Raw genomic sequence first — 25,462 nt, 5'->3', positions numbered from 1 at the left:
TGGAGCGAACGTCTCAGCGAGTCTGAAACTCGACGAAGGCGTTCACTCCGTGGGTTTGTACATGTGCATATTCTCGTGTGTACGCATACCCCTAACATCGGACGGGGTAGCGAATTCGGCCCGCACTGTGTATGTCTGAATCGCCCCATGAATCAAATTGCTCCCTTCTTTTTCATTACTCCTTCATATGCTGAACTAGGCCCATTGTTCCAAAGCGGATCAGAATACTATAACGTACCACACAAACGTACAATGGTGCGATTCAGCCACAAAGCAGGAGAAGTCAGGAACATGGTGACCCACTCTGTATATAACTTAAAGCAGAGAAAAGCCCTGTTTTCCACAAAACAGGGTTTTCTAAGCTTTAGGAGTAGACCCCCATCTCACATAAAGCTCATGTAGGTGACATATGGAGCTGTATCAGACCTTATACAGAGGACAGGTAGAGGAGTTCCTCACACCAACCAGATTCTATCATGTATCTAATATGTTCTATAAAACGATAGGTAAAAGCCGATTGGTTGCTAAGGGCAACTTCTTCACTTGCCCTCTTTGTAAGGTCCGTTACATCTGATCTCCCTGGCCCAATGGTAACTCTCTAGCCCCTCCCTCCAGCTGTCATAAACATCCAGGGAGCTACTCCACATTGCTAGGGAGAACTATAGACCTCGCCGCGACTTCCGGGTGTTCTTTGCAATGCATCACGGACGTTGTAGTTTGGAAAGGCCTCCCGCTCTATTGCCTTGCAAGCTTTCAGGACTACGACGTCCACGGTCCACAGCGGCAGAAATAGGCGTGGCCGCGTGGAAAGGGGCCGTTACGTCTGTCAACGACTGTCCCAGAGAAGGGGCGGAGCTGCGGCTGGCGGCGAGCGAGCGGCGGAGGGGCAGTGCTTCCGCATTGGAGGAGACCGGTTTGCCGTTGTTGTGATCGCGGCGGAGGAAGAGGGGGAGTTGCCGGAGGATGAGACAGCGGTGACCGTGCCCGCAGCCATGTCTCAGTCCCCGTCTCAGATGCAGCAGAAGAGGAGGGATCGGCGCATCTTCTCCGGGACCTGCCCGGACCCCAAGTGCCGGGCCCGCCTGTTCTTCCCGGCCCAGGGCTCGGCCAGCATCGAGTGCACGGACTGCGGCCAGAGGCATGAGCAGGCCAAGTTGCTGGAGGTGGAGGAGGTGATCGAGCCAGACGTGGTACTCCACAACCTGCTGAGGAACGCCCTGCTCGGCGTGGCCGGGCCGCCCAGGAGAAACGCGGACATGGTGAAGGTGATGGGGCTTTCCAACTACCACTGCAAGCTGCTCTCGCCCATCCTGGCCCGCTATGGTATGGACAAGCAGACTGGCAAGGCCAAGCTGCTTAGGGAGATGAACCAGGGGGATGTGTTTGACTGCTCCCTTCTGGGGGACAGGGCTTTCCTCATAGAGCCTGAGCATGTAGACACGGTGGGCTATGGCAAGGACCGCTCTGGTAGCCTGCTTTACCTGCATGACACTTTGGAGGACATTAAGAAGGCCAACGGCAACCAGGAGTGCTTTATACCTGTGCATGTGGATGGTGACGGGCACTGCTTGGTGCATGCTGTATCGCGGTCACTGGTTGGCAGGGAACTCTTCTGGCATGCTTTACGGGAGAACCTAAAAAAGCACCTGAAAGAGAACCTGGATACGTACAAGGCCCTCTTCCATGATTTTATTGATGTGGCAGAATGGGAGGACATCATCAATGAGTGCGATCCGTGCTTTGTGCCGCCAGAAGGCGTTCCCCTAGGTCTACGAAATATTCACATATTTGGGCTGGCTAATGTTCTTCACCGTCCTATCATATTGCTCGATTCCTTGAGTGGCATGAGGAGTTCTGGGGACTATTCAGCTACTTTCCTACCTGGGTTGATACCGGCAGAGAGTTGTATGGGCAAAGACGGACAGCTCCACAAGCCAATATGTATTGCCTGGAGTAGCTCAGGACGCAACCATTACATCCCCTTGGTTGGTATCAAAGGCAGTTCATTGCCAAAACTTCCTTTGAAATTGCTTCCCAAGGCGTGGGGGGTTCCGCAAGACTTGATACGGAAATACATAAAGTTGGAGGAAGATGGAAGTTGCGTTATTGGGGGAGACAGAAGTTTACAAGACAAGTATCTGTTGCGGTTGGTTGCTGCAATGGAGGAGGTGTTCATGACCAAGCACGGCATCCACCCTAGTTTGGTGGCAGATGTACATCAATATTTTTATAGGAGAACTGGCGTCATTGGCATTCAACCTGAAGAAGTGACCGCTGCAGCCAAGAAAGCTGTATTGGAAAACCGCCTTTACAAATGCCTCATATGTGGGGCCCTGTCAGAACTTCTGGTCCCTCCAGAGTGGTTAGCCCCAGGCGGTAAGTTGTATAACCTAGCAAAAACAACCCACGGTCAGCTGAAACCAGATAAGAATTACAGTTTTCCCCTAAATAACATTGTGTGCTCATATGATGCAGTGAACGACATTTTGATACCTGACTTTAATCTGAGCAATTTAACCGGTTGCAATTGGTGCCGTGGAAACTCTGTACGCAGAGTGAGAAGCGATTCGTCCATTGTGTACTTGGACGGTGACAGAACGAACACCAGGTCCTATGGTGGCAAATGTGGTTGTGGTTTTAAACATTACTGGGATGGTAAGGAGTATGATAATTTGCCTGAAGCATTTCCTATAACACTGGAATGGGCAGGAAGAGTAGTGAGAGAAAGTGTATATTGGTTCCAGTATGAAAGTGATGTCAGCCTGAATAGCAATGTGTATGATGTAGCGATGAAACTAGTCACTAAGCATTTCCCCGGAGAGTTTGGTAGCGAGATTCTTATACAGAAAGTAGTTAACACGATATTACATCAGACTGCCAAAAAGAATCCAGATGACTATACTCCCGTAGCCATTGATGGAGCCCATGTACAACGAATGGAAGATATTAAACTGGAGCAGGACTCTGACTCAAACCTCCCAACAAAAATCATTCTCACGGGCCAGAAGGCTAAGACTTTACACAAAGAGGAATTAAACATGAGCAAAACAGAAAGGAAGCTCCAGCAGAACATAGCGGAACAAGCCTCTCTCATGCAAAAACGCAAATCAGATCAGATAAAACAAGAACAGAAAGGGCAAGCAAGAGCGTCCTCCCCTGGCACTGTCAGAGATAGTCCATCGTCTGGCTCTTCAACTCCCACAAGAACGCCTTATTCCCCAACATCTTCTAAAGAGAAGAAAATCCGTATAACGACTAATGATGGACGCCAGGCCATGCTCACATTAAAATTCTCGACCACGTTTTCTGAGCTTCAGGAAGGGATAGCCAAAGAGTTAGACATCCCTCCTTACTTACAGTCCATTCGTTATGGTTTCCCGCCAAAAGAGCTTCAGCCGCCAAAACCTGGCATGGAAAATGAGCCTGTACCACTACAACATGGTGACCGTGTGACTGTGGAGATCTTGAAGGCCAAAGATAAACCCGTCCAGCAACCTTCTTCTCACTCTGCCTTCGCTATCACAGCTGGCGATTCCTCAGAGTCTGCAAATGCTGTTTCCAAGGAGCTCCAAGACCAGATTGATAAGGAAATGTACTCCTTGTGTTTACTGGCAACTCTTATGGGTAAGAAAATAAGTTCTAATATGCTTAATGTTTTCTTGAGTTTAAGAAAAGTATTTACATTTCAATATATATGCTGTCTACTGTGTATCTCCAGGAAGCAACTGGTATAGATAACTGTGCTTAAGATGTAAAGTTCACCTCTATCACGGAACACTGATAACAGCGGAACGTACACATATTGCTTACTCTTGCTTTAGTTTTATGGTTTTAGTGTTCATTCTAGCACCCGCCATCTTTAAAAACACATGCAGTTGCTCTTCCCTGCCTGGGGTGTCGCTGTCTGCTGTAATGCTTCTAGCAAAGTGTGGTCTGTACATTAGCATGGATATGCAAACCAGACCTGTGCTAGAAACACCACAGCAGACAGCGACACCCCAGGCAGGGAACAGGAACTGCATGGGTTTTCAAAGATGGCGGGTACTAGAATGAACACTACGGTTTGATTCAATTAGCTGCGAGTTGCTTTTGTTAGTTTGCCTTGCACACTTCTCTGCCTATTGCGTTGAAGGTGCCCATACATCTACGGTATATTGGGAAAATACCTGATTTCCTGTCTAGCATCAGGGGCTTGGAGATATTAAACATGTTTGAAAAACCCAATCCTGGATTGGATCGCAGAAATGGGACATTTTCAACATGCTTCATTTCCCTCATATCTGCCAATGGATCGATGATTGTCGATATCCGGTGCCCGGCACATCCTGTCAACGTTTCCAGTAGGTCTGCAGATTGCACCTTGCTGATGTGTGACCTTAAGTGGATTTGGCTTGAACCTCCGTAGACTGTGAGCAGAATCTGCCAGGACCCGTTCCAACTTCCGTGCATTATTGGTGCTATAACAGTGCAGGTCCTCTTGGTGCTATAACAGTGCAGGTCCTCTTGGTGCTATAACAGTGCAGGTTTTAGTGATATCCAGATTCATCTCAGATGGTTAAATTAAAAATAACTGAGGTCATAATTGAACTTCCCATAAATCTCTGGTCCACCGCCCAAATTGTACGAGCGATATTTCTGTGAACGCTGTCGTTTAGACATATCGTATTGGTTGTGCAGCACAGCCGATGGTCGATCATATCTAAAGGTATATCTGTGCATCATGCTGTCTATATAGTGATCTGTCAAATGTGCATATACCAGCTGCACGAGCCGGCGGTGATTGACAGCGCAACTTGGCGGGCGCATGGAAAATGCCCAGCCTGTTTTCAAAACAGACTGAGCATTTACCTGCTCACTCCAAGTTGCACTGTCAATCACCGCCGGTTCGTTCCGTCATAACTGATCAGAAACGTGTATGCAAAACATGTGTCTAGAAAGATATCTGCCTTTGCGTGCATTAAGGACTGAGGCTGGGAATACCTATGGTACAACATAAAGATCCCACAGTGACTTCACATATATGGCGCACAAATACCATAATTTCGGTAATTAGCATTTCTTATAATTGGTTATGGTATAAAGCAGGGCTGGGCAACACCGGCCCTCCAGATGTTGATGAACTACACATACCAGCATGCCTTGCATCAGTTTCAACATGGCCACATAGCAAAACTAATGCAAAGCATCCTGGGATGTGTAGTTTATTAACATCTGGAGGGCCGGTGTTGCCCAGCCCTGGTATAAAGGGTCACCAGTCAAAAGTTAATTTGTCTAGTTGTTTAAGTCGTTGTAACATCACTTTAAGGTGATCACTAAACACCCCCATCTACCAGGGCGAGGGATCGCATGTGGTACCTCGCATGCAGTACCTCTGCCAACTCACCCGGCAGCTTTGGGCAGCAGGATCGCATATGAGACATTGTTTGTGGTCGTTTTGCATACAGTTTCTTCTGTGAGCCTAGCAAGGGCTGCCATGAATATTCATGGCAGCCCGTAGGATCTACGACTGCGATGCGAGGTGCATGGTAACGCGCCTCACATCGCATGAAAATCACATGCGATGTGTCAATTTTCATCTGGAATGGAATAAAAAGTGGCCATATCGCACTAGTGGGTGGCGACCTTAAGGGCTAAATGCCACAGCCTACAGGAAGTGGGACACATTTTTAGAGCGGCAGTTCTTTTACATGGCAAAACCAACCTGGTCATTCTGTGTAAATGATTTCAGCTTTGAAAATTTTGTACAGACTCGCACAAAATTCAGCACTTCTGGCTTCTCTCAAGTTATTATACTTAGCCAAGGATTAGGAATCTTTTAGAATAAGAATAATTATTTAACATCTGCATAATAGAGAAGAACAAAGTTTGCAGATGTCTAACTAAGCGGTGTTAGAGTTTACATTGGGTGCAAAGTCCCAGCAATGCAATGATTTCCACTTTCACTATTACACACTTATGTCTAAATGTGTCCAAAATACAGAACAAGGCATTTATTTTGTGGAACAGATGTGAAATGATCTCTGAATGCTATTGCCTACACTATTTGTTTCCAGTTCGACGCTCTCTGAGGTGGTAATTTTATTATTTATTGAGCATCGGTAAGTAATGGCTGCCCGATGGAGCTTTTGAATTTTTTTTGGGGTGCCCATTACTTATCCCACTTGTTGTGTCCAAATGCATCATTTGTGGTAAATTTGGTAAACTCTTCTGGAGTACTGGGTTTAATAAGGAAAACGCCATACTTTTTGCATTACTTAGCAATTAAATTGCTTTCTAAAGGTGCCCATGCACTATAAAGATTTGTGATCTTAACATTTCCCTTGAACTCCACGTCAGTCCTAGAGGAAAGATTTTGTGCAAAAAAGTACATTTTGACAAAGATTTATTTTAAGATTTCAGAAAAATATGAATTTAGTGGTATGCCGTTGGAAGATTTTTGTGCTTCCCCGCACACACACGTCTCTCATGCTGTCGGCTGCACTCCCCCCTGCTGATTGTCTGGATGCCCGAACACCCTAGCACAATCCAACTCCCACATACCTGAACACCTGAGCGTCCCAACTCCCTAATACCCAACTGCCTGAATGCACCTGAAATCGCCAGAGCGCCCCAACTCCCATATACTCGAGTGCCCAAGCCTGCCTGAACACCTCAGCTCCCGAGCACCTAAATCCCAAAGATCTTTAGCTGCATTTTCTGATCTCCCCAGAAGGGAAAATCAGAAGATGCAGCTAAAGATCCACTGGAGCGTGCATCGGATCGTGATTGTACACGATTGCAAAAGATTTGCGGTAAAATCGGTTGAAAATTGTCCGATTGGTCCAAAAAAACGCTGTAGCGTGTGGGCATCTTAAGAATTGTGCAGTTTTACTGTGGTGGCATGGAGACCTGTATTTATGTTTCCTGGTTGGAGTTTATTTACAATATGTTATGATGGAATACATATGGTTGACTGGAAGTCGGGATGCAGGGGAATCCTGACATGGGTCCAGTATGTATACTTACCTTGCCCTTCCCTAACCCTAACACCCTCCACGCTAGTTCTGCTTTCCTACCCTGCAGCCTAACCACCCTCCTAACCTGCATCCTAATACCCCCTACCCCCAACTTATTTGGCTAACGGTAGCCCGCCCTCCATACATACAAACGGGATTCTGGCATCAGAATCCTAACTGATATTGGGAATCTGGCGCTGGTCTTCTGGCGGCTAGTTGGGATTGGAGCATTGGTATTCTGACTGCAGACATACCATCCAATTGGATGTTAACCGCATCCTGTTATGACTCTCGGGGAGATTCTGTAAACTGAAAATGCAGTAATCTTGGTTTTTACCGCATTTTGTGATGCACTATCCCCGCTTCTACCGCAACCCCCCTCTGCCCCGCACCGACCCCCCCCTTCCTCACCTGTGTCCGGGCAGCACAGACCTGTGCTGCCCGGACCTGTGACCTCCTCCCTGCACTATGATCCTTTTCCGGGTGCAGGGAGGAGGAGAGCCTGGTGCAGCAGCAGCAGTGCCGGGTAAGGGAGGGAGGGGGAGCCTCCGGGACCCGTTGGGACCCTGCGACTCTCACCGCAAAGGACAGCTCTTAATGCAAGAGCTGTCCTTTGCCATAATTATCGCATATGTTAGAACATATGCGATAATTATGTATGCGAAGGGGGGCGGAGCTGGGCCGCGATTGTTATTTGCATGACAGGAGTGATCCTACACCACCTGCACAAAAATAATATTGGTGCTTACAAGTGCATGATGTCCCAGGGGCAATGATCAGAGTAGGATATTGCACTTCATAGCTTGACAAAAACCTTCATATACCCATTGTTTGTGATATTTTTGGCGATTGCAGGGAGATTTTTTTTAATTCAGTTTTGAATTGCAAAAGGTTGTGTCTCTTATCCCTCTATAATACCAAGGAGAGTACCCTAGTTATCCCTTATTTAGTAAATAGTAAAGCTAGTATATTCTGACTCTTCATTGCTGCCGTCCACCTGCAAATCCCAGCTCCCCCATGTTCCAAAGATACAAGAGCGAAATGAAACCTAGTGTGAGCCGGCTTCAATTCTTACTTGCTGTACATAGTAACGTCTGTCCAGAGCCACTTTTCTTTCTGCAGAGCACCTTTCCCTGGTCTAGCTGCCGGGAGCAGGAAGGAGGGCTGCCATGTCAGAGCCTTGCTGTTTCTTGGCACTCTCTAGTGCACTCATTAAAAACAATCACCATGAATTTTTTTCTAAATAGTGTTATAATCCCCCACAGTATATTCTACTTTTTCTTAGTACAACAATGCCAGATATGCTTACTTTGTATGTTTAAGCTGGCCATACACTACTGCGATCTCTCGCAGTGTATGGCCAGCCGGGTTTGGGATAATTTGGTCTTCAGCATTATGGTCGACAGTCATTAGGTCGACACCATTAGGTCGACATGGGTCTAGGCCTTTAGTTTTAAACATTTTATACTTTCTGGGAGGAATTCAGTTGTGTGCAGCAGTAGCTGTCCCTGCTAGACACCCAACGGAGTAATTCAATTGTTACTCTATTCAGGCGCGAAAATGCTTGAGAGCAGAAATGTGATCTGTGTGGGCACCTTAACAGAACTTTTCATGTTGTGCCCAGAATATTAGATGGGTTTTGCCACATAAAGTGGATTGCGGTGCACATTCATCGTGTTAAAAAAGAACAATTGAATAGCGCCCCTTGTTTGTAGTTTAGAAGAACATAGATTATTTATTCTTAATAACTTTTATATAGTTGCAATGTATTACTCCTCTTTTTTCATAAAAGCCAGTATTTAGCCCTTATTCCATCAGCTATTGTTTCAGTAGTTTGCCCTGCTCAACAGGAGGTTTCTGTCCTCCCTGAGCTCGCCCTAGGACACCTGCGTTACGGTTTGACAGGTGTACCGCCACAATGGCGCTTAAGACACAAAGCAACAATGCCTATTTTAAATAAAAACACATTATTTATTAATCAATAAAAATACACAAATATATAGAAAAATAATAACTCAACATAAAAATGAACCAAAGTCACAGGGGGTTTGCCGGTCAATAACGAGGATGAGGAGGTTCTGTTGGAACGTGTTTCGCCGTGCTCAAGGCAGCTTTGTCAACCAGGAGTTATTCTTTGGTGGGGTTTGTGGTGGTTGTGGGGGTTATTTTTATGTTTATTTATTAATGTTTATATGTGTATTTTTATTGATTTATAAATGTGTTTAAATAGACATTGTTGCTTTGTGTCTTAAGCGTCACTGGATCTAGTGTTGTGTATTTGTTAAATTGGAGGCTGGCATACCTTCATCTCAGTGGCTGCAGACACACAAACATTTAAGTGTGTGTCAGCAGCCACTCAGTTAAGCGCTGTGGACTTTTTCTTTGATTGTTCCAGTAAAGCTTACTTTCTTTGGACATGAAGAGAACATGTAAACCAGTCACACTATTGATGCGATACTAGTTTTGCATGCTTTATTGTGCAAGAGCAGTAATAACCCCTATTCAAAATATATCTGTAACACAGGACAGGTTGATGTTTCCACAGGGAATTTTGTAGTTGATAAAAGTTGGCATGGTGGCAGTTGTGGATTTTTTATTAGGCTTGTGAGGCAAGTGCCTAATGGGGGGACATAGTGTTGATTTAGCACCCGCTATCTTAGAAAACCCATGCTGTTCCTCTTCCCTGCCTGGGGTGTCGCTGTCTGCTGTGGGGTTTCTAGCACAGGTTTGGTTTGCATATCAGTGCTGATTAGGGAAGCCAATCCCGGGGCATTTTTTCAATCCCGGGATTTGGGATTGAAAAATGCTCAATCCCGGGATCCCAGGATTGAAAAATGCTCAATCCCGGGATCCCAGGATTGGCTTTCCTAATAAAAAACCCTACTTACTTACATTTGAGGGTGCAGCAGGGTTGCCAGGAGCCCGGTTGCTGGGTGGGGGGACGGGTCGTCCATGCTGCTGGCTGGCTTCTGGCTGGCTTCGCGCTGGCTGGGTGGGCTTGTTGGGCGGCGTGGCATCACACTGCCGGGCGCGAACTCTGCCTGCGCAGCGTGACCTCTGACCTCGTCACGCTGCGCAGTGCTGCCGGGAGAAGTCGGGCAGTGTCTGAGCGATGCTCAGATGCTGCCCGGCATTAGACTGCGCGCATGCGCAGTCTAATCCCGAAATCCTGGGATTGAAATCCCAGCGTTTTGGGGGCCAAATCCCGGGATTCCGCCGATCCAGATCCTGGGATTGGCCACCCTAGTGCTGATATACAGACCACACTGCTAGAAGCACTACAGCAGACAGTGACACCCCAGGCAGGGAAGAGGAACTGCATGGGTTTTCAAAGATAGAGGGTGCTAGAATGAACACTAGGAACATTTGGGGTGGAGTGCGTTAGTATGGGGGCTGGCATAGCATGCTCAATTGGCTTTTTGGAATCTTCACTGTGGGACACATTTGTTGATCTATATCAGGGGTCCTCATACTATTTTGCTCTGGGAACCCATCAGACAATAAAAATAATTACAGCACCCCAGTAAGACAGCACATGCATGGCAGCATTGTGGAGACGAGTCTAAAATAACAGACAATTCAACAGACTTTTCAGACTTTTGCCTGCCAAGACTTCAGTATATAACAGAAATCGAATCGAAATGTACCTAGTGTTCATTCTAGCACCCGCCGTCTTTGTAAACCCATGCAATTCCTCTTCCCTGCCTGGGGCGTTGCTGTCTGCTGTAGTGCTTCTAGCACAGTGTGGTCTGTATATCAGCACTGATATGCAAACCAGACCTGTGCTAGAAGCAGACAGCGACGCACTAGGCAGGGAAGAGGCACTGCATCGGTTTTCAAAGATGGCGGGTACTAGAATGAACACGAATGTACCCACTATTAGAAGTCTTCAGAAAGAATTGAGAAAGTTGAAGCGAATATGAGGTTACCGATGGATACAGCAGCTTACTACCTGTGCACCACTGTCCTCACTTCAGTTTAGAAAAATGTTTACGGATACAGCAGCTTACTACCTGTGCACCACTGTCCTCACTTCAGTTTAGAAAAATGTTTACGTTTTGTAAATCAGTGGTGGCTTCTGGGAGTTTTCTCTGCCCAAATGTTAATAAATATTATAAGCAAGTTCTATATTGTAGATATACATTTCTTGCATAAACCAGTTCTGAGCCACTTCAATTCTGTTTGTACAGTGAATAGATATCTAGGATTCAGCAATACAGTTGGCCCAAAGTGTTTTATTGTCTCTACCCATTAGAGTCCACGTGATGACTGTGCAGCTTTGTGCAGAGTGATCCATCACTATCAGGTGCATTATCCGCCTGCAGCCTTTTAGTATTATTATATTAAGTAATGCTGCATCAGTCTGGAAACTGCTGTGTATATATCGCAAAAAAACAAAAGGTAAATCTCACCATTTGTTTCCTTTTGCTTTGCCCTTATATAGTTACACAGTCATTGCTATACAGGCTAGTTTGATTCTTCAGAGCTGTACACATGTGACTTAATGCACCCAGCCGCAATACGTCATGCGGTGTATGACACGTGAGTGAGATGCGTTGAACGGTGTAGTTTATTTTGCGTGGATGTGCGACGTAGTTGCAATGTGATACCACATAACTGCTTTGGGAGACTGCACTAATTAATGTATATGCAACACTCGTACATCTGTGTGCCACTGAGTCTCACAGTGTATACAAAGCACAACAAGACTGAGTGCGTATAAACGCCATAGCCGCTGCACCCTAACGCGTAGTATACACTGTCGCACACAAACAAACAATTGTTGCAAATAAAATGAATCATGGCAGACTTGTGCAGTGGTTTAGTTTCATCATACCGTTCTCACAAAAAAGAACATTCGGGGAAAGCGGAGTCGCTTAGGACATGGTGAAATAATATATAAGCAGTGTTCTCCCCAGCGCTGTTTTTTGGGCGCTCCACCCCACACTGTCTTACTGTTGGGGGGGGGGGGGATTCATTTAGCTGTGGGACCTTCTGCAGAATTTTAGCCCTCAAGTTACATTTACTTATTAAGCTTTCAAAAGTAAGTTCTAGTCATCTGTGTGATATCCATTTATGAAGAGTGCTAGGAGGATAATGGAGCATCACACTGACTTACTCAAGTCAGTAGTTACAAGTCAGATAGGTTGAACTCGATGGACTAGCGTCTTTTTTCAGCCTTAATTACTATGTTACACTGATTCTGTCATTAACCTTACTTGTTCTCAAATGTTTTGCCCTTTAGCTTCTTCCTGAGACACCTTCTTTCAAGGCCCGGGTCAGCATGATTAGATTTGCTGATTATTGCTGCCGCGTTGACCGGGAAAGCTAGGGTAAAAATAGGTTTTGTAATGTGGCTTTGAGACTCTGAAGCTGTACAAAGACATCTACTGTGATATGATTAGGAAATGATGTTCAGCTTCCAAACCCAAGGGCAGAAAGTAATGCCCTCGGAGTTCGTTGGCAATGCAGGATTTTTTTTAAAGGTGCATTAAATTCTCAGGGCATTACATTTCACCTCAAGACTTTGGTCAAGATTAGTGCTGTGCCCTGTCTTCATGTCATTTGAAACCGTCTTCTCTACCTGAAGTCAATTGGGCAGTAGAGTCTACTATGAAGTGGTCCATTCCTGGACTACAGATTACGATCTGACTCCAGGAAGGAATGAGTGGAAGTGCACTTCCATATTACACGATCCTCATATAGTTGGTTTGGATTATATAGCCTGCCCTAAATGTATGTTTGTTGTTTTCTTTTTAAAGTATTGTATGGGCCGATGCCCGTAACAGTGTTACTTATGCTTTATCTGTGTGTCTTTCTCTTGCAGGGGAAGATGTTTGGTCATACGCTAAAGGGCTCCCTCATCTGTTCCAGCAAGGAGGCGTATTCTACAATATAATGAAGAAAAACATGGGTACAGTGAAACCTTCTTATATGAAATTTGACCTGTTCCCATTTTTTGATGGGCTAGTGCAGAGGTGGTCAAACCTGTCCTCAAGATCTACCAACATTTCCTGTTTCTCAGGCCACCTCTGGATCTACAGTATGAATGAATGCAGCATGTTTGAAAATGTGACAGTTAGTAATGACTACAGCTGTGCACCAGCTACTGTAGGTGATTTGGAAAACGTGGACTGTTGGTAGATATCGAGGACCGGTATAGCCACCCCTGGGTTAGTGTGTGTGTGTGTGTATGTATGCAAATATATAATATACACTAACAATCGGCACTCACCATTCCTAGTTTTGATGTGCCCTAAAGCTTGTGACCACATTGTTTAAACAGAATTGTAGGGGCTCTGCACTCACTAAATTAACTGATAATAAATAGTGGAGATTTAGTTCATGAATTGATCAATGCATTTAAGCCTGCAGCCCCCTTCACGGGACCCCACTTTTCTGCAGGTACTAACACTATTGTTTAAAATTATTGCAATAAACATAGCTATCACATTAATGTTTGATTCCAGGCATGCTATCTGGTCTGTTGCTCACAGCAGACTATGCTTTTAAAGGTGAGCAATTACCACACACCTGTTGCAAAGCATCCAGATAAATAGTTAACACAAGCAATGAAAAATAGGTTAAAACAGGGTGCATGAGAGAATAATACACTAATATACACTGTAGTATAGCGCAGGGACTGGGCAAAATGGGTATTTAGCGAGGCCTTATTTTCAGGGTAGGGCTTATTTTGGACCATTCTGCAGAAGTGAGGTTACTTCTCTTAGTACACAGTACTAAGCACATGAGGGGAGAGAGGTACCTTGCTGAGAGAGCTTAAATTCTAAAGGACACAGTAACTGCATTGTAGATCTATCATGCTTTGTTTTGCGTATGCATTCTGGACGTCAGATTCTGAAACGTTTTTGTAATAGGATAGGTATACTTATCCTATGATACAGGAAATGATGGCCGCTTCTCTCGCGTATGCACTGATGCATCCGGAACAGGCCCTAAAAGCTCAAATAATTTATATAGTGTGCATAAAACAAAGTTGTAATAACGTTTGAATAAGATATTTTGTATTTGTTTGTAGATGTGGTTGATGGAAAGCATTGCACATTTCCCTACCTGCCTAACAAAACCTTCGTATACAATGAGGCTGAAGACCGGCTGGAACTGTGTGTGGATGCTGCCGGCCATTTTCCCATTGGTCCTGAGGTTGAAGACTTGGTGAAAGATGCAATAAGCCAAGTGCGTTCTGAGGCGGCTTCCAGAAGCAGGGAATCAAGTCCCTCTCACGGGCTGATGAAGCTGGGCAGTGGCGGAGTAGTAAAAAAGAAATCTGAACAACATCACAACGTAACAGTCTTTCAAGGCAAAGGGCACTCACTAGGAACAGCCTCCAACATTCCTGAACATAACCAGAGAACAAGATCCGCGTCAAAGCCAAGCACAACGACTAGTTTCAGTAACCTGCCAACCTATTCCGATCCCTCCTCATTTACGTCTACATCCAGCGACAGTGAGCTTATCAGGGTGGCTCCTGGTGTGATCACCATGAGAGATAGCCGTCAACTTGACCCCAACTTAATTGAGGCCCAGCGGAAAAAATTACAAGAAATGGTTTCTTCCATTCAGGCTTCTATGGATAAACACTTACGAGATCAAAATGCTGAACAGTTAGCAGGGTCCGACACTTCCCCCAAAAAGGGAGAATGGCTTTCCCCAAAGTCTGGGAGCAGTCCTTCAAGAGTAACTGGGGACACAACTACCGGGCCTGTAGGAAGTTCTATAGCAGCATCATTGTCAGTGAGGCCCAAAGTTCAGTCAGCCGGATCTACAGACGATGCAGAGGAGATGGACAGCCAAGACTCACAAATAGCCAGTATAACTGAGCCCATGGATCACTCTTGATTGGTGAATGATTCAGAGTAAAAAAAAAAAAATCAGAAATATATATTGATATGTAATAAGATGGCTGGGCCATGGTGTGAGATAGTCCTTTACATAATTCTTGTACATTTAAACGAATATTAAACTCCTTTTCGTTGCATGGAAATGTGTGTAATTTGGGTGAGGGAAACAAAAAGCTTTCAGGGTTATTTTAGCTTTTAAATGACAGATTTAATTTGCTAATGAAGATCTTTACATTCTAAAACAATTTTGCTGCCTTCAATGCATAGGAGAATGTCAATGTGATTATTTGCCTACACGCACAGTATGAATGTGATGGTGGAATCTTAAACCTATCTGTACTGGTAACTATTGGCATATGCTGGGGCACAAAGAGCCTCATGTCTCAGAAATGGCGCTTGCTCCCAGTGGTTTGATAGGCTGCATTATTTTTGGAGGCTGCCACCAAGCTGTGAAAAAACAGGTCTCGGCAGAGCTCGATTTCTATTTGAATTACAGTTTTACTGTCAGAAAATACACTTTGCTTACAAAGAACTTTAGTTGCAGTATTTAGTTATAGAAGTTGAAAATCCTTACCGTAAACTGGCTATGTAAGTGTCTGGGCTCCACAATACTAGTTAGGCGCAAAATAGTACATTTAACTCTATTGAGTTGCACCTCTTTTAAAAGCTTGAATGATAATCCAGAGTGCCTCCATTTGCCCCCTATTTTCTATTCAGCTCTATTGGTGCTTTAGAAGGTGTCTGAACATTGAATGAAAGTAATGTCTAGAAAAGATTTGATCGGAGTAAATTTTGAATAAAGGCCTATGGACCTTTTATTTTTATTTTTTTGCTGCTCTTTTATGTTGCTGCTTTTTGCAGGGAAAATTATTTTATTGCACTTATTGTTTGAATTTATGAATGGTATATGCAAAAAAATTAACACTTTAGAAATAGTATTATCTAAAAAATATTTTGTACATCTGGTAGCATAAGCTAGAACGTTCCTTGGCACATACAGCTGGTGAGTGGGTGATACAGGACCTTACTGGACATCTTTTATTCAGGATATGGCTTGTTGTTTATAAAGCAGATGGGGTGAAGTAGTAGTAGGCTGCCAATTCAGATCAATGGCTGTGGGAACTAACAGCATGGCTTTATCTTAAGGAAGTGCTTTATTAAATGCTGAGCCACACACACTGTGAGATCCGTTTATTTGGCCGTATCACTGTAGAACCCAATATGTAGTCATTTTGGCCTCCTACGTAATAGACCAAGTTGCATATGTGGTTCCATTCTTCTAGCTGATTCGGTGGGGGTTGTAACCTAGGTATGCGGTCACTGGGTAGACAATGTCTAGGCCGCAGCAGTCACTAGGTCAACCGCTAATGGTTGACGCATTGAAATGTTCGACATACCCAAAAGGTCAACACAAGTTTGTGGTCGACGTAGACATAGTCCACATGCTTTTTTTTTTTTTAGGTGCTTTTTCATACTTAACTATCCAAGCGGACATAGAGTGGGAATATAATTGTGTGCTGAGCATGTTGACCATAAGCTTGTGTTGACCTTTTGTCAATGTCAACATTTGGTATGTGGACCGTTTCAAGGTGTCTACCATTAATGGTCGACCTAGACATTGTCTACCATTTATACCGAAAACCTATAATCTTACCATGATTCCCATTCTGCCTAATTCTCATCATACACTGTCCAATCTTATAGACCAACTGAAAGCTACACAATTTATACCCATTTGATCTTTGTTTGCAGCCAACATTTGTGTTCTACATTGGGTACTTTGCCATACATCAGTATTCTAAACATGATTTTTTGTCCCTTTTTTGTAGTTAATTGCATTGTATTCTTAGTAGCAAAGTTAGTCAGTCATTAGTGATAATGGTAGTGATTGTTCCTCTTTAGAGAGATGCTACATTACGTATTTAAATGACTAGCAAAACTGCAGGGATTCCAAGACGCAGACTACGTTCTTTAGATCTCAACTGTGCTACAAAGCTTTCCTGTCCTCGATTTGACAAGGAGACATTCAGACAACATTGCGTGCATCTGTAAGCCAATAACAGTTGAGCAATGTTTGAAAGCCTCTTTCTCATTGGGATCAGAAGCATTGCAGCGCTTGTAGATGCAAGATCCCCTGAGAATTGGTATCCCCTTAGCAGCATTCCTGCATTTTAGTAAAAATACTTTTGGGTAGAATTACCCTTTAACACTGTGCAAATCTGACTTGGTTTTACCAAAGTAATGTGTGGGTACTTATTGCAGTAGCTTTTGTCTGTAAATAGTACAAGGGAATTTCAGGCTGATAGTTGATTATATACCATGTCATCATTGACAGATGCTACTTATATGTTTGTATAGTGCTTCACTTCTGGTCAATGATTTTAAAAAAAGGAAAAAAAAAAAATAGTTTAGTATTTTGCTTGTGAACCCTACAAAAAACATGACCTAGTATTAGAACTACACCGATCGTTGTCAGAATTTTTTTCTTATTTTTATTTAATTAATTTGGCATCTGATCTATCTTAGCATGTAAGATGAAGTGGGTTATAATGCATGAATGGGATGGACATCACCAGTAACTATTGTATAATTCTGACTACAAACTTACCTGGAGCTGCTGGCTCAAAGACTCGAGTGTGGCATTTTAAGAAATAGAAATTGTAGTGGCAGGCGTATGGAGACGCCGAATTGCCACAATGTACATTACTACTTGGCATTCATCGAGATCTCACTGAATGCGTTCTATCTCTAATCACCCCCTTCTTTACTCTTTCCATATACCAAAAAGGGGTTCACCCTTGTCAGGATCCCCCTTGGTACTCCCACCTCATCTTCAAGTGCTTCCTTAGAGTTCTTATACTAGCACCTTGAGCTAGTACTATACCGTTCTCTGCTGCCACAACCAGGTATCTGGTGGGCTTTAGTTGAGAAGATCAAGCTGGAACTTCGATTTGTCTTCCTAGATCTTTACAATTATATTGTCCATTCTATCTTATTTTTAAGATTACCTCCAAATCTTTTGAGCCATATACAGAAATGTGACATTCTATATATGAAAATAGCAAATGTCTGTATCCATAACTTGCATGGTGTGTGGGAAGGGATGCTGAAAGCTTGAACTGGATTACACTGGTAACTTTTATAATGCTAAATGTTCACTGCGCATACAAAGCACATTTCTATATTCACTATGGAATCTGTTTTTTTTAAAGTACAGAATAGTTTTGCAGATTTATTTATTTCTTAAAAATGGAGGAAAGTACCAGGCACCTGTGATACAGTAATATGTGCGTAATGCACTAGTGCATATATACATGCATGTGTACCAATAGAAATTGTAGGTCTTATCTGGAGATTGTACTCATGATTTCCTCTGTGGGAACCAGTACTTCCTCATCTTTGCAGCCAACGCTTACGCTACGGAACTTACTTGCTGTACGGTTGCGGCCACCGCTTACGCTATGGAACACCACCCTGGGTCCAAGCCACCATGTGTTACCTTTAGTAAAGTTGTTGAGTGAAACGAGCCCGCGAGGAGACAATGGTGCTTGCTAAGGTACATCTTTTACCTCAAAAAAGCCTCTAAAGCAGATTTGTAACGTTTCCCTTGCCGAAAATCCTTATGTTGCGGTTAACGTAACTGGCGTAGCGGTGGCTGCAAAGACGAGGAAGTACCTGGGAACCTTGCCTGGATGCACATAGGGCCCAAGCCGTGTTTTTAACTCAAGCAAAAAAAAAAAAAACAAGCAATGGGTCAAAATCATGCTGCACTGCAGATGGGGCAGATGTAACAGGTGCAGTGATATTTGGGAGGGCCATCTTCAAACTTAAATCTAAAATGCGGTGTAAAATAAAGCAGTCTAGTATTGTGAGCTACATACAAAAGCAGAGTATGTACCATCCGCAGAAAAAATATAACCCACTTAAATCTAACTCTCTGCCCGTTACATCTGCCCCACCTGCAGTGTAACATGGTTTTGTCCAGTAGCTTGCCTTTTTGATTTAGTTACAAACATGAATAATTTCCATAATCCCTTGTAGAGTAACAGATAAGCAGCGTAAATAAGATAATCAATTGAGGAAGAACACAGAGTAATCCAAATATTGAGTGCTCTATACAAAGTGAAAATGTACCAAAGACAACTTCTACATCTGCTTTTTTGGTAGTTTTAACCGTTTTGGTCCTCTGTAGTCTTGAATCCAAGTAAAACAAAATAGATTATTGAAATGTTCCCTTTATATGCCCTAATTGTACTTTCTTATGTTACTAGATAAATAAATGGAATACGAGCGTTAACTCTGAGAGCGCACTCATTAAATAGTAAATGATTTATTACAAATATGAATCAAAGTAAAAAACAGCACAGTTAATAAGGGACAATAAAAATACACAAATACATATCAATGTAAAAATAATAATAAAATTACAAATTATTTTTATTTTTAAATTTATATGTAATTTTATTATTATTTTTACATTTATATGTATTTGTGTATTTTTATTGTCCCTTATTAACTCTGCTGTTTTTTACTTTGATTCATATTTGTAATAAATCATTTACTATTGAATTAGTGCGCTCTCTGAGAGTTAACTCTCGTATTCCTTCTGTTCTTAAATTCCTGGTAATATCCCAGATTACCAATGGGAGCTGCATATATACATTAATTACCATATATACTCGAGTATAAGCCTACTTTTTCAGAACATTTTTTATGCTGAAAAAGCCCCCCTCGGCTTATACTCGAGTGAGGGTCCCACTTGAGTCAATACGTTTTGCCAGGTTTTTGTTGTAAAATTAGGTGCCTCGGCTTATATTCGGGTCGACTTATACTCAAGTATATACGGTAATTAGATGGTCATATTTTATATTTATATTTTTTAACTGTTCTATTCCTTGCACCTGATTTGTTTATATTATTAGATAAATAGATCCCTGTTTCTTTCCACTTCTTAGACAGAAGGATGTTGGCCACCTTTTTAAGGCGGCTGCTTTTCAAATTTAATTTATTCATTTAATCATTTGGAATTTGAATGTTTGGTATGTAAGTAACCATACTTCAGAATAGGGCCCCCTACTGCTTCCTGTTGAACTAATTTAATATAAAGTTTGTGTGATTATAGGAACTTTATTTTTAGTCTCCATATGCTAGAGAAGGTTTATTTGTAACACAAAACTCAGTGGAACTCTATAAGCCATAAGGTAAGGAGTTTGTATTTCTAATGGACATACAGATACTGATATCCACTTACGTTAGATGCTGTATCGCGTTATTGTTTGTTCACACTAGATTCTTATCTCATCTTACAGTTTTGTCATTTATTCTTCAGCAAAATGCATAATGTTGATATCCGATGTCCTGTGGCTGTCAGGTGTGTGTTTTTTTTCCCAGAACACTGTGGGGTAGATTTACCAACGCTCCTTATACAGATGAGTGGTAGCCATGGCAACCAGCCAGATTCTAGCTGTCATTTCTCTGTTGCTATCGGCAACATCAGCCCAATTGTACGTTTTAGGAACTTAGTCTACCCGTGTCGGTTGAATCATGTCTAACTGCTTGTAATCAAGCAACTCCTGAAAATCACATTCGAAACTGAATATTTTTTGTTTTGTTTTTGGCTTATGGTCTTTTTTTTCTACTATAACATTTTGTAAGGTTATCGCCATGTTTGGAGTTTGTATTTAATGTGACACAAGGGCCACAGATGTACTAATCCTCGATGGTGATTAAATTGAGAGATCTAAACTACCCACCAATAAGCTACTGACGCAGCTTGAAGCTAGGAGCTGATTGGTTGGTAATTTCATTTTCCCAGTTACCACTTTCCAAGGCTAGGTACATCTGCTACCAATACAATATATTGTATTGGTAAAGGTGCCTTTATATTGCATCATAGGCGGTTTTACTTATTCTTCCAACAGATGTTTTTGAACTTTTCTTCTTCGGTATTTGACCATCATGTACGTTCTATAAACCAAGTATCAGCTTTGTAAATGTGAATCTGAACGTTATATTGTTTACAGGTTGAGTTTACAGCCTCCCGCAGGATATTAAGATGTTAGCGCATTGTATTGCTTTTTCTAATTTTATGTTACTTTAGTTTTTGCCTTGTTTAATAGTAAAGTAGTTGAAATGAATGAAATGCTATATTTTGAACCCTTTATAAAATATCACAGCTGTCACATTCCAGTTACATATAAATACAGTATTCAGGTTGCATTTGTTGATATAGACATGCTCAAAACAATGCTGTAATTTATAAATTATTACATAGGCCTAGAAATAGGAACTAGCTCCATATTAATGTGTGATATTGGCACAATACACTTTGGGACAGATGTATCAAGCTTCAAAAATTGATAAAATGGAGAGTGATAAACATCCAACCAATCAGCTCCTTGCTGACATGCTACAGGCTGTTTGAAGAATTACAGTTAGGGGCTGGTGGTTTATCACTCTCCATTTGATCACTTTTTGAAGATTGATGCATCTGGCCTCTGGGTTTTACCATCTATTTCACAGGTCTTCAACCTGTGGCCCTCCAGATGTTGTGGAACTACATGTCCCAGCATGCCCTGACAGTTTTGGCATGCTCTTATAGGAAAAAATGTGGCAATGCATGTTGGAACATGTAGTTTCACAACATCTGGAGGGCCATAGGTTGAAGACCCATGATTTTATCTGTATACCTGGTGCCTATTCATTTTCCTGTTTATTACATTGTCATCCTATGAAATGGGCTGGGTTATACTATTATAAATACATACTGTAGGATGTAAAGAAAAAAATTATTTAATTTATCCTTTATGTAAAATGTAACTTGACTTTGAACAAATGGAGCTTCTGCCTGAAATTATCTGTTATAAACCCAGAAACACACTTCCAGTTTTTTACTTTAAATAACTGTACAGTCTTTGCAGCTGTAGTCATAGAAACAGAGTGCTAGCCGTAGTTTGTTTCCTTGGTTACAGATGTTGCTAGAAATATTTTATTGCTTACAGGATATGTGGAACACCACAACATATTTACGTAACCTATATGAACTTAAAAATGTACCATTTAATTAATACTCACTGAAGCTCTCTTGGTCCTTTTGGCCTTGTATCAGGTTGACTTGGAGCATATCTGCCAAATTGGAGCAACAGGAGTAATGATCTTTGACAGGAGTAACCTGTTGATTTGCCTTTAAACAGGCCTTAACTACGCTGTGCCATTTATGTGCAATATTTTAATAAACCCATTCGTTTATCATATAAAGTGAATTTAGGTCTCAACTTGTGTACTTAAAATAAAGAATCCTAAATGTTGCTTTTTACCCTTTTTATTTTTGTAATAATATAAAGTTAAGCACACATCTGAGTTCATTTAATTTAACACCTCTGCACAAATTATTTATTTTATTTAAAGTTTTATGTAACCATTGCATCCTATGCATAGAACATTAAATGACATTTAAGAATGTTCTAGATTTCTTCCTCCTGTAAGTGTACAGGAGTGGCATCCAGTTTATGGGCTGAAGCAGAATTCATGTGAATGCAGCCTATCTGTTATGGAGTCATGTTTTGTGGTTTGGTCTTCACAGTAATTTGTTTTTTAAAGTCTTTTATTTTGTTGTTTTTCAAACTGAGAGGAAACCGCATACTGCTAGACTGTCCAGGGACACTCATTTTGATTGTCTTACTAGGGGAAGTAATACTTTGCTTACCCCTTTACCATCTAGAACAGTGTTTCCCAACTCCAGTCCTCAGGCACGCTAATAGTCATCATTTTTAGAACTGCCATACTTAAGCACAGTTTACGTAATTACTACCTTGGATGTGATTAAACCACCTGTGCACAATCCCGGGTACCCTAAAAACCCTAGTCCCTTCCCTATATAATCATAATCAAAAGTACTGAATATTTTTACTTTCACTGATGTTCTAGCCTAACACTACATATGTTTTACTGCATTCCTCAGAGAATACACCATTATGGCTTTTCATTAGGCCATTAAAACTTTTTTCTTTTATAAATTCTTTAAGGTGCCCATACACGCTGCGATAGCCGCGTGCAATGGGATACGTTATGGGCTGGATCGCATCCCAACTCATGCGATTTGCATCTGATGCGATCCGCGGGCAGCACATACTTTTTGTACTGTGTGATGCGATGCCCGCGGGAGCGCGAATTGCTCACTGCTATCGCAGCATGTATGGGCACCTTAAAGGCCATTAAAACTTAAAGCATATTCTAAAAAAAAAATTCCCACTTCTATTAGTTATTAAATGCTTTATAGAATTTTTTTTATTCAAAAAATTAAAAACTTCTGCACGACGATACCGGCTTAGGAGATGCAGACGAGTTAATTTTTCCCAGGTATTGTTGTGAATGAGAACTTGGGGCAATTTTAGTTTCGCTAATAAACACACTTCGTAGAAGCACTTAAGAGTTTAAGCTTTAACACTTAATACTATAATTTGAATATCTAGCACTTTTTGATATCCTGGTTACATCCATAAATAGGGGAGGATTCTTTAAGGTGGCAGTACCACTTTAATTCACTGTGGAGATTCATCTGTCAGTACATCTACTGTTCTGGGGTATAGGGGAAGATGTATTAAGCCTGGAGAAAAGATAAAGTCAAAGGTAACGCAGCAGTCAGTCAGCTACTAACTGTAAGTTTACAGGACCTATTTGCAGAATGCCAATTAGGGGCTGTTTGGCTGGTGCGTTATAACTTTCGATTTCATTTCTTTTCCAGGCATAATAAATCTGCCCCATTGGCCTTTATCTACAGTCTATGGAGTAGATGTATGAAGTAGTGATAAGGGAGGAGAAGTGATAAAGTGCCTGGTACTTGATCACCGGCCAATCAGCTCATATCTGTCCCTTTTTAAACCCAGCCTGTAACTTAACAGTCAGAAGCTGATTGGTCAGTGATAATGTACCAGGCACTTCTCCTCCCTTATCACTGCTTCTTACATCTACCCCAAAGCAAGTTATCTTTATTTAAGAACTGCACAGAAACTTACATAATGAGCCTACAAACCTTACTGCTGTGGTCTTGTCTTTTGCTGTCACAATATCCTGTTGGCTTCTAAGTTTGCATGGCTGGCTTCTCGAATTCTACATTATATAGTCTCAATGTATTAGGTTGATGCCATGCTTCCATCCACATCTGTTATGCAAGCTGTGCTTAAAAAAAAAAAAGATTGTGCGCACCGTACTTGTGTGTGACAGTGTGCCAGCTGTTTTTTGGGAAGATTCATACAAGCCTTGCATATCTCTTGTGGTGTTTTAGGCAGAGATTTATCCGTGTGTCTGTGTTTTATTCACGGCTGGCTCCAGTATCGGCCCTCTATAGAATTCACACAATTTATTGAAAGCACTGGACCTGACATGACTTGGACAGGGTGCATACACCTGACCTGACCCATCGGTTGACCGAGCAACCGTTTCGGTTATCATACACACTTACCAATTGACCATGCGGAATGCCTGGTCAGACCTTGCAACTGAACATGCATTTAAATTTGTCCACCCAGTTGTGATGTCATTATAAGTGGTTCCTGTGGCCAATGTCATGGGTCGGTTGAACTGATGTTCTGATATATCTGCAAGAGGAGGGTTTATAGGATACACATTCAAATCTTAACCTTATACTGTGAGTTACAGCATTCTAATACAGACGTTCCTGTAAAAGCAGGTTAGTATAGATCTGTACATTTTTCTATAGATCTGTACAATAAAGTGTGTTTGATGTAGACAATGCTTTCAGCACTTTAGAAAGCAGTAGGACTTGGAGAACGTTGTAGATGTGTCGTATGGCAGGTATTTTTTTTTTCCTCTATAAGAGGTGCACTTTAGAGAGGAAATGCAGAATAAAAACACAATATGTACATAGAAGTCATGTAAATAACGTGGAAGGGAAACCATTTTAGAGTGATTACTGCTAGGATAGTCAATGACTATATTTGTTGCACTGGCTTTTCTTCAGCCATTGATTTTGTTCTGTGATTGCTGTGCTAAATGACTTTTTTTTATTTGTAATGTAACAATAGTGTATAATAATAGTATATAGTGTACTATATTACACTTGACTGTACAGTATTTGAAGTTGGATTGCTCTATTAAACAATGTTAAGTCTACATTTGCAATGGTGTGTGCGTCTGTTTCGTTCATTTCCTGAATTACATTGTTTTACTTGAGCGGTACACAGACATCCATTGCCAGACAAGGAACGCTCATTAATGATTAATGTTGTCAATACCACATGGTACCTAGGAGACATTGACCTATACTTAAAATCCCGTGTGATTGGTCTGGGTCACATTGCTCTTCAGCTTTGGGACTGCTGGGTCCTCTTCTCACTCCTGTTCTTGTACTAATTAAACACCACTTTTATGGATCTAGACTCCAGGTACCTTGCTGGGTACTTCACGGAGCAGAGACCTATTCTGTTGCAGCTAAAGGATGCATCTTTGCAATGAATGGGCGTGGTTGCAGTTTACATTCACTATAACCTGAGAAGGTTGCTGTGATCTCTGCTCAGTTTGTGTTCCCCAGCAGGATTGTGTTTGGAAAAAGATTCATGGCCTTTTAGAGTACACACAATGTACTGG

At 42.1% G+C, this 25,462-nt stretch overlaps 1 protein-coding gene across 1 annotated transcript; it reads left to right on the top strand.

Moving 5' to 3' along the window:
- Positions 1-796: 796 nt before the first annotated feature.
- Positions 797-14,994, top strand: VCPIP1 (valosin containing protein interacting protein 1). The gene is made up of 3 exons (XM_083187203.1): positions 797-3,624; positions 12,823-12,909; positions 14,035-14,994. Exons 1-3 carry the CDS (start codon positions 993-995, stop codon positions 14,853-14,855), a joined length of 3,540 nt encoding a protein of 1,179 aa, XP_083043329.1. The 5' UTR covers positions 797-992; the 3' UTR covers positions 14,856-14,994.
- The last annotated feature ends 10,468 nt before the right edge of the window (positions 14,995-25,462 follow it).

Source organism: Crinia signifera, chromosome 5 (genome assembly GCF_055691185.1).
Source record: "Crinia signifera chromosome 5, ASM5569118v1, whole genome shotgun sequence".
Lineage (NCBI taxonomy): Eukaryota > Metazoa > Chordata > Amphibia > Anura > Myobatrachidae > Crinia > Crinia signifera.
Note: the sequence above shows the minus strand (reverse complement) of the source record. Positions and strands in the feature narration are given on the sequence as shown.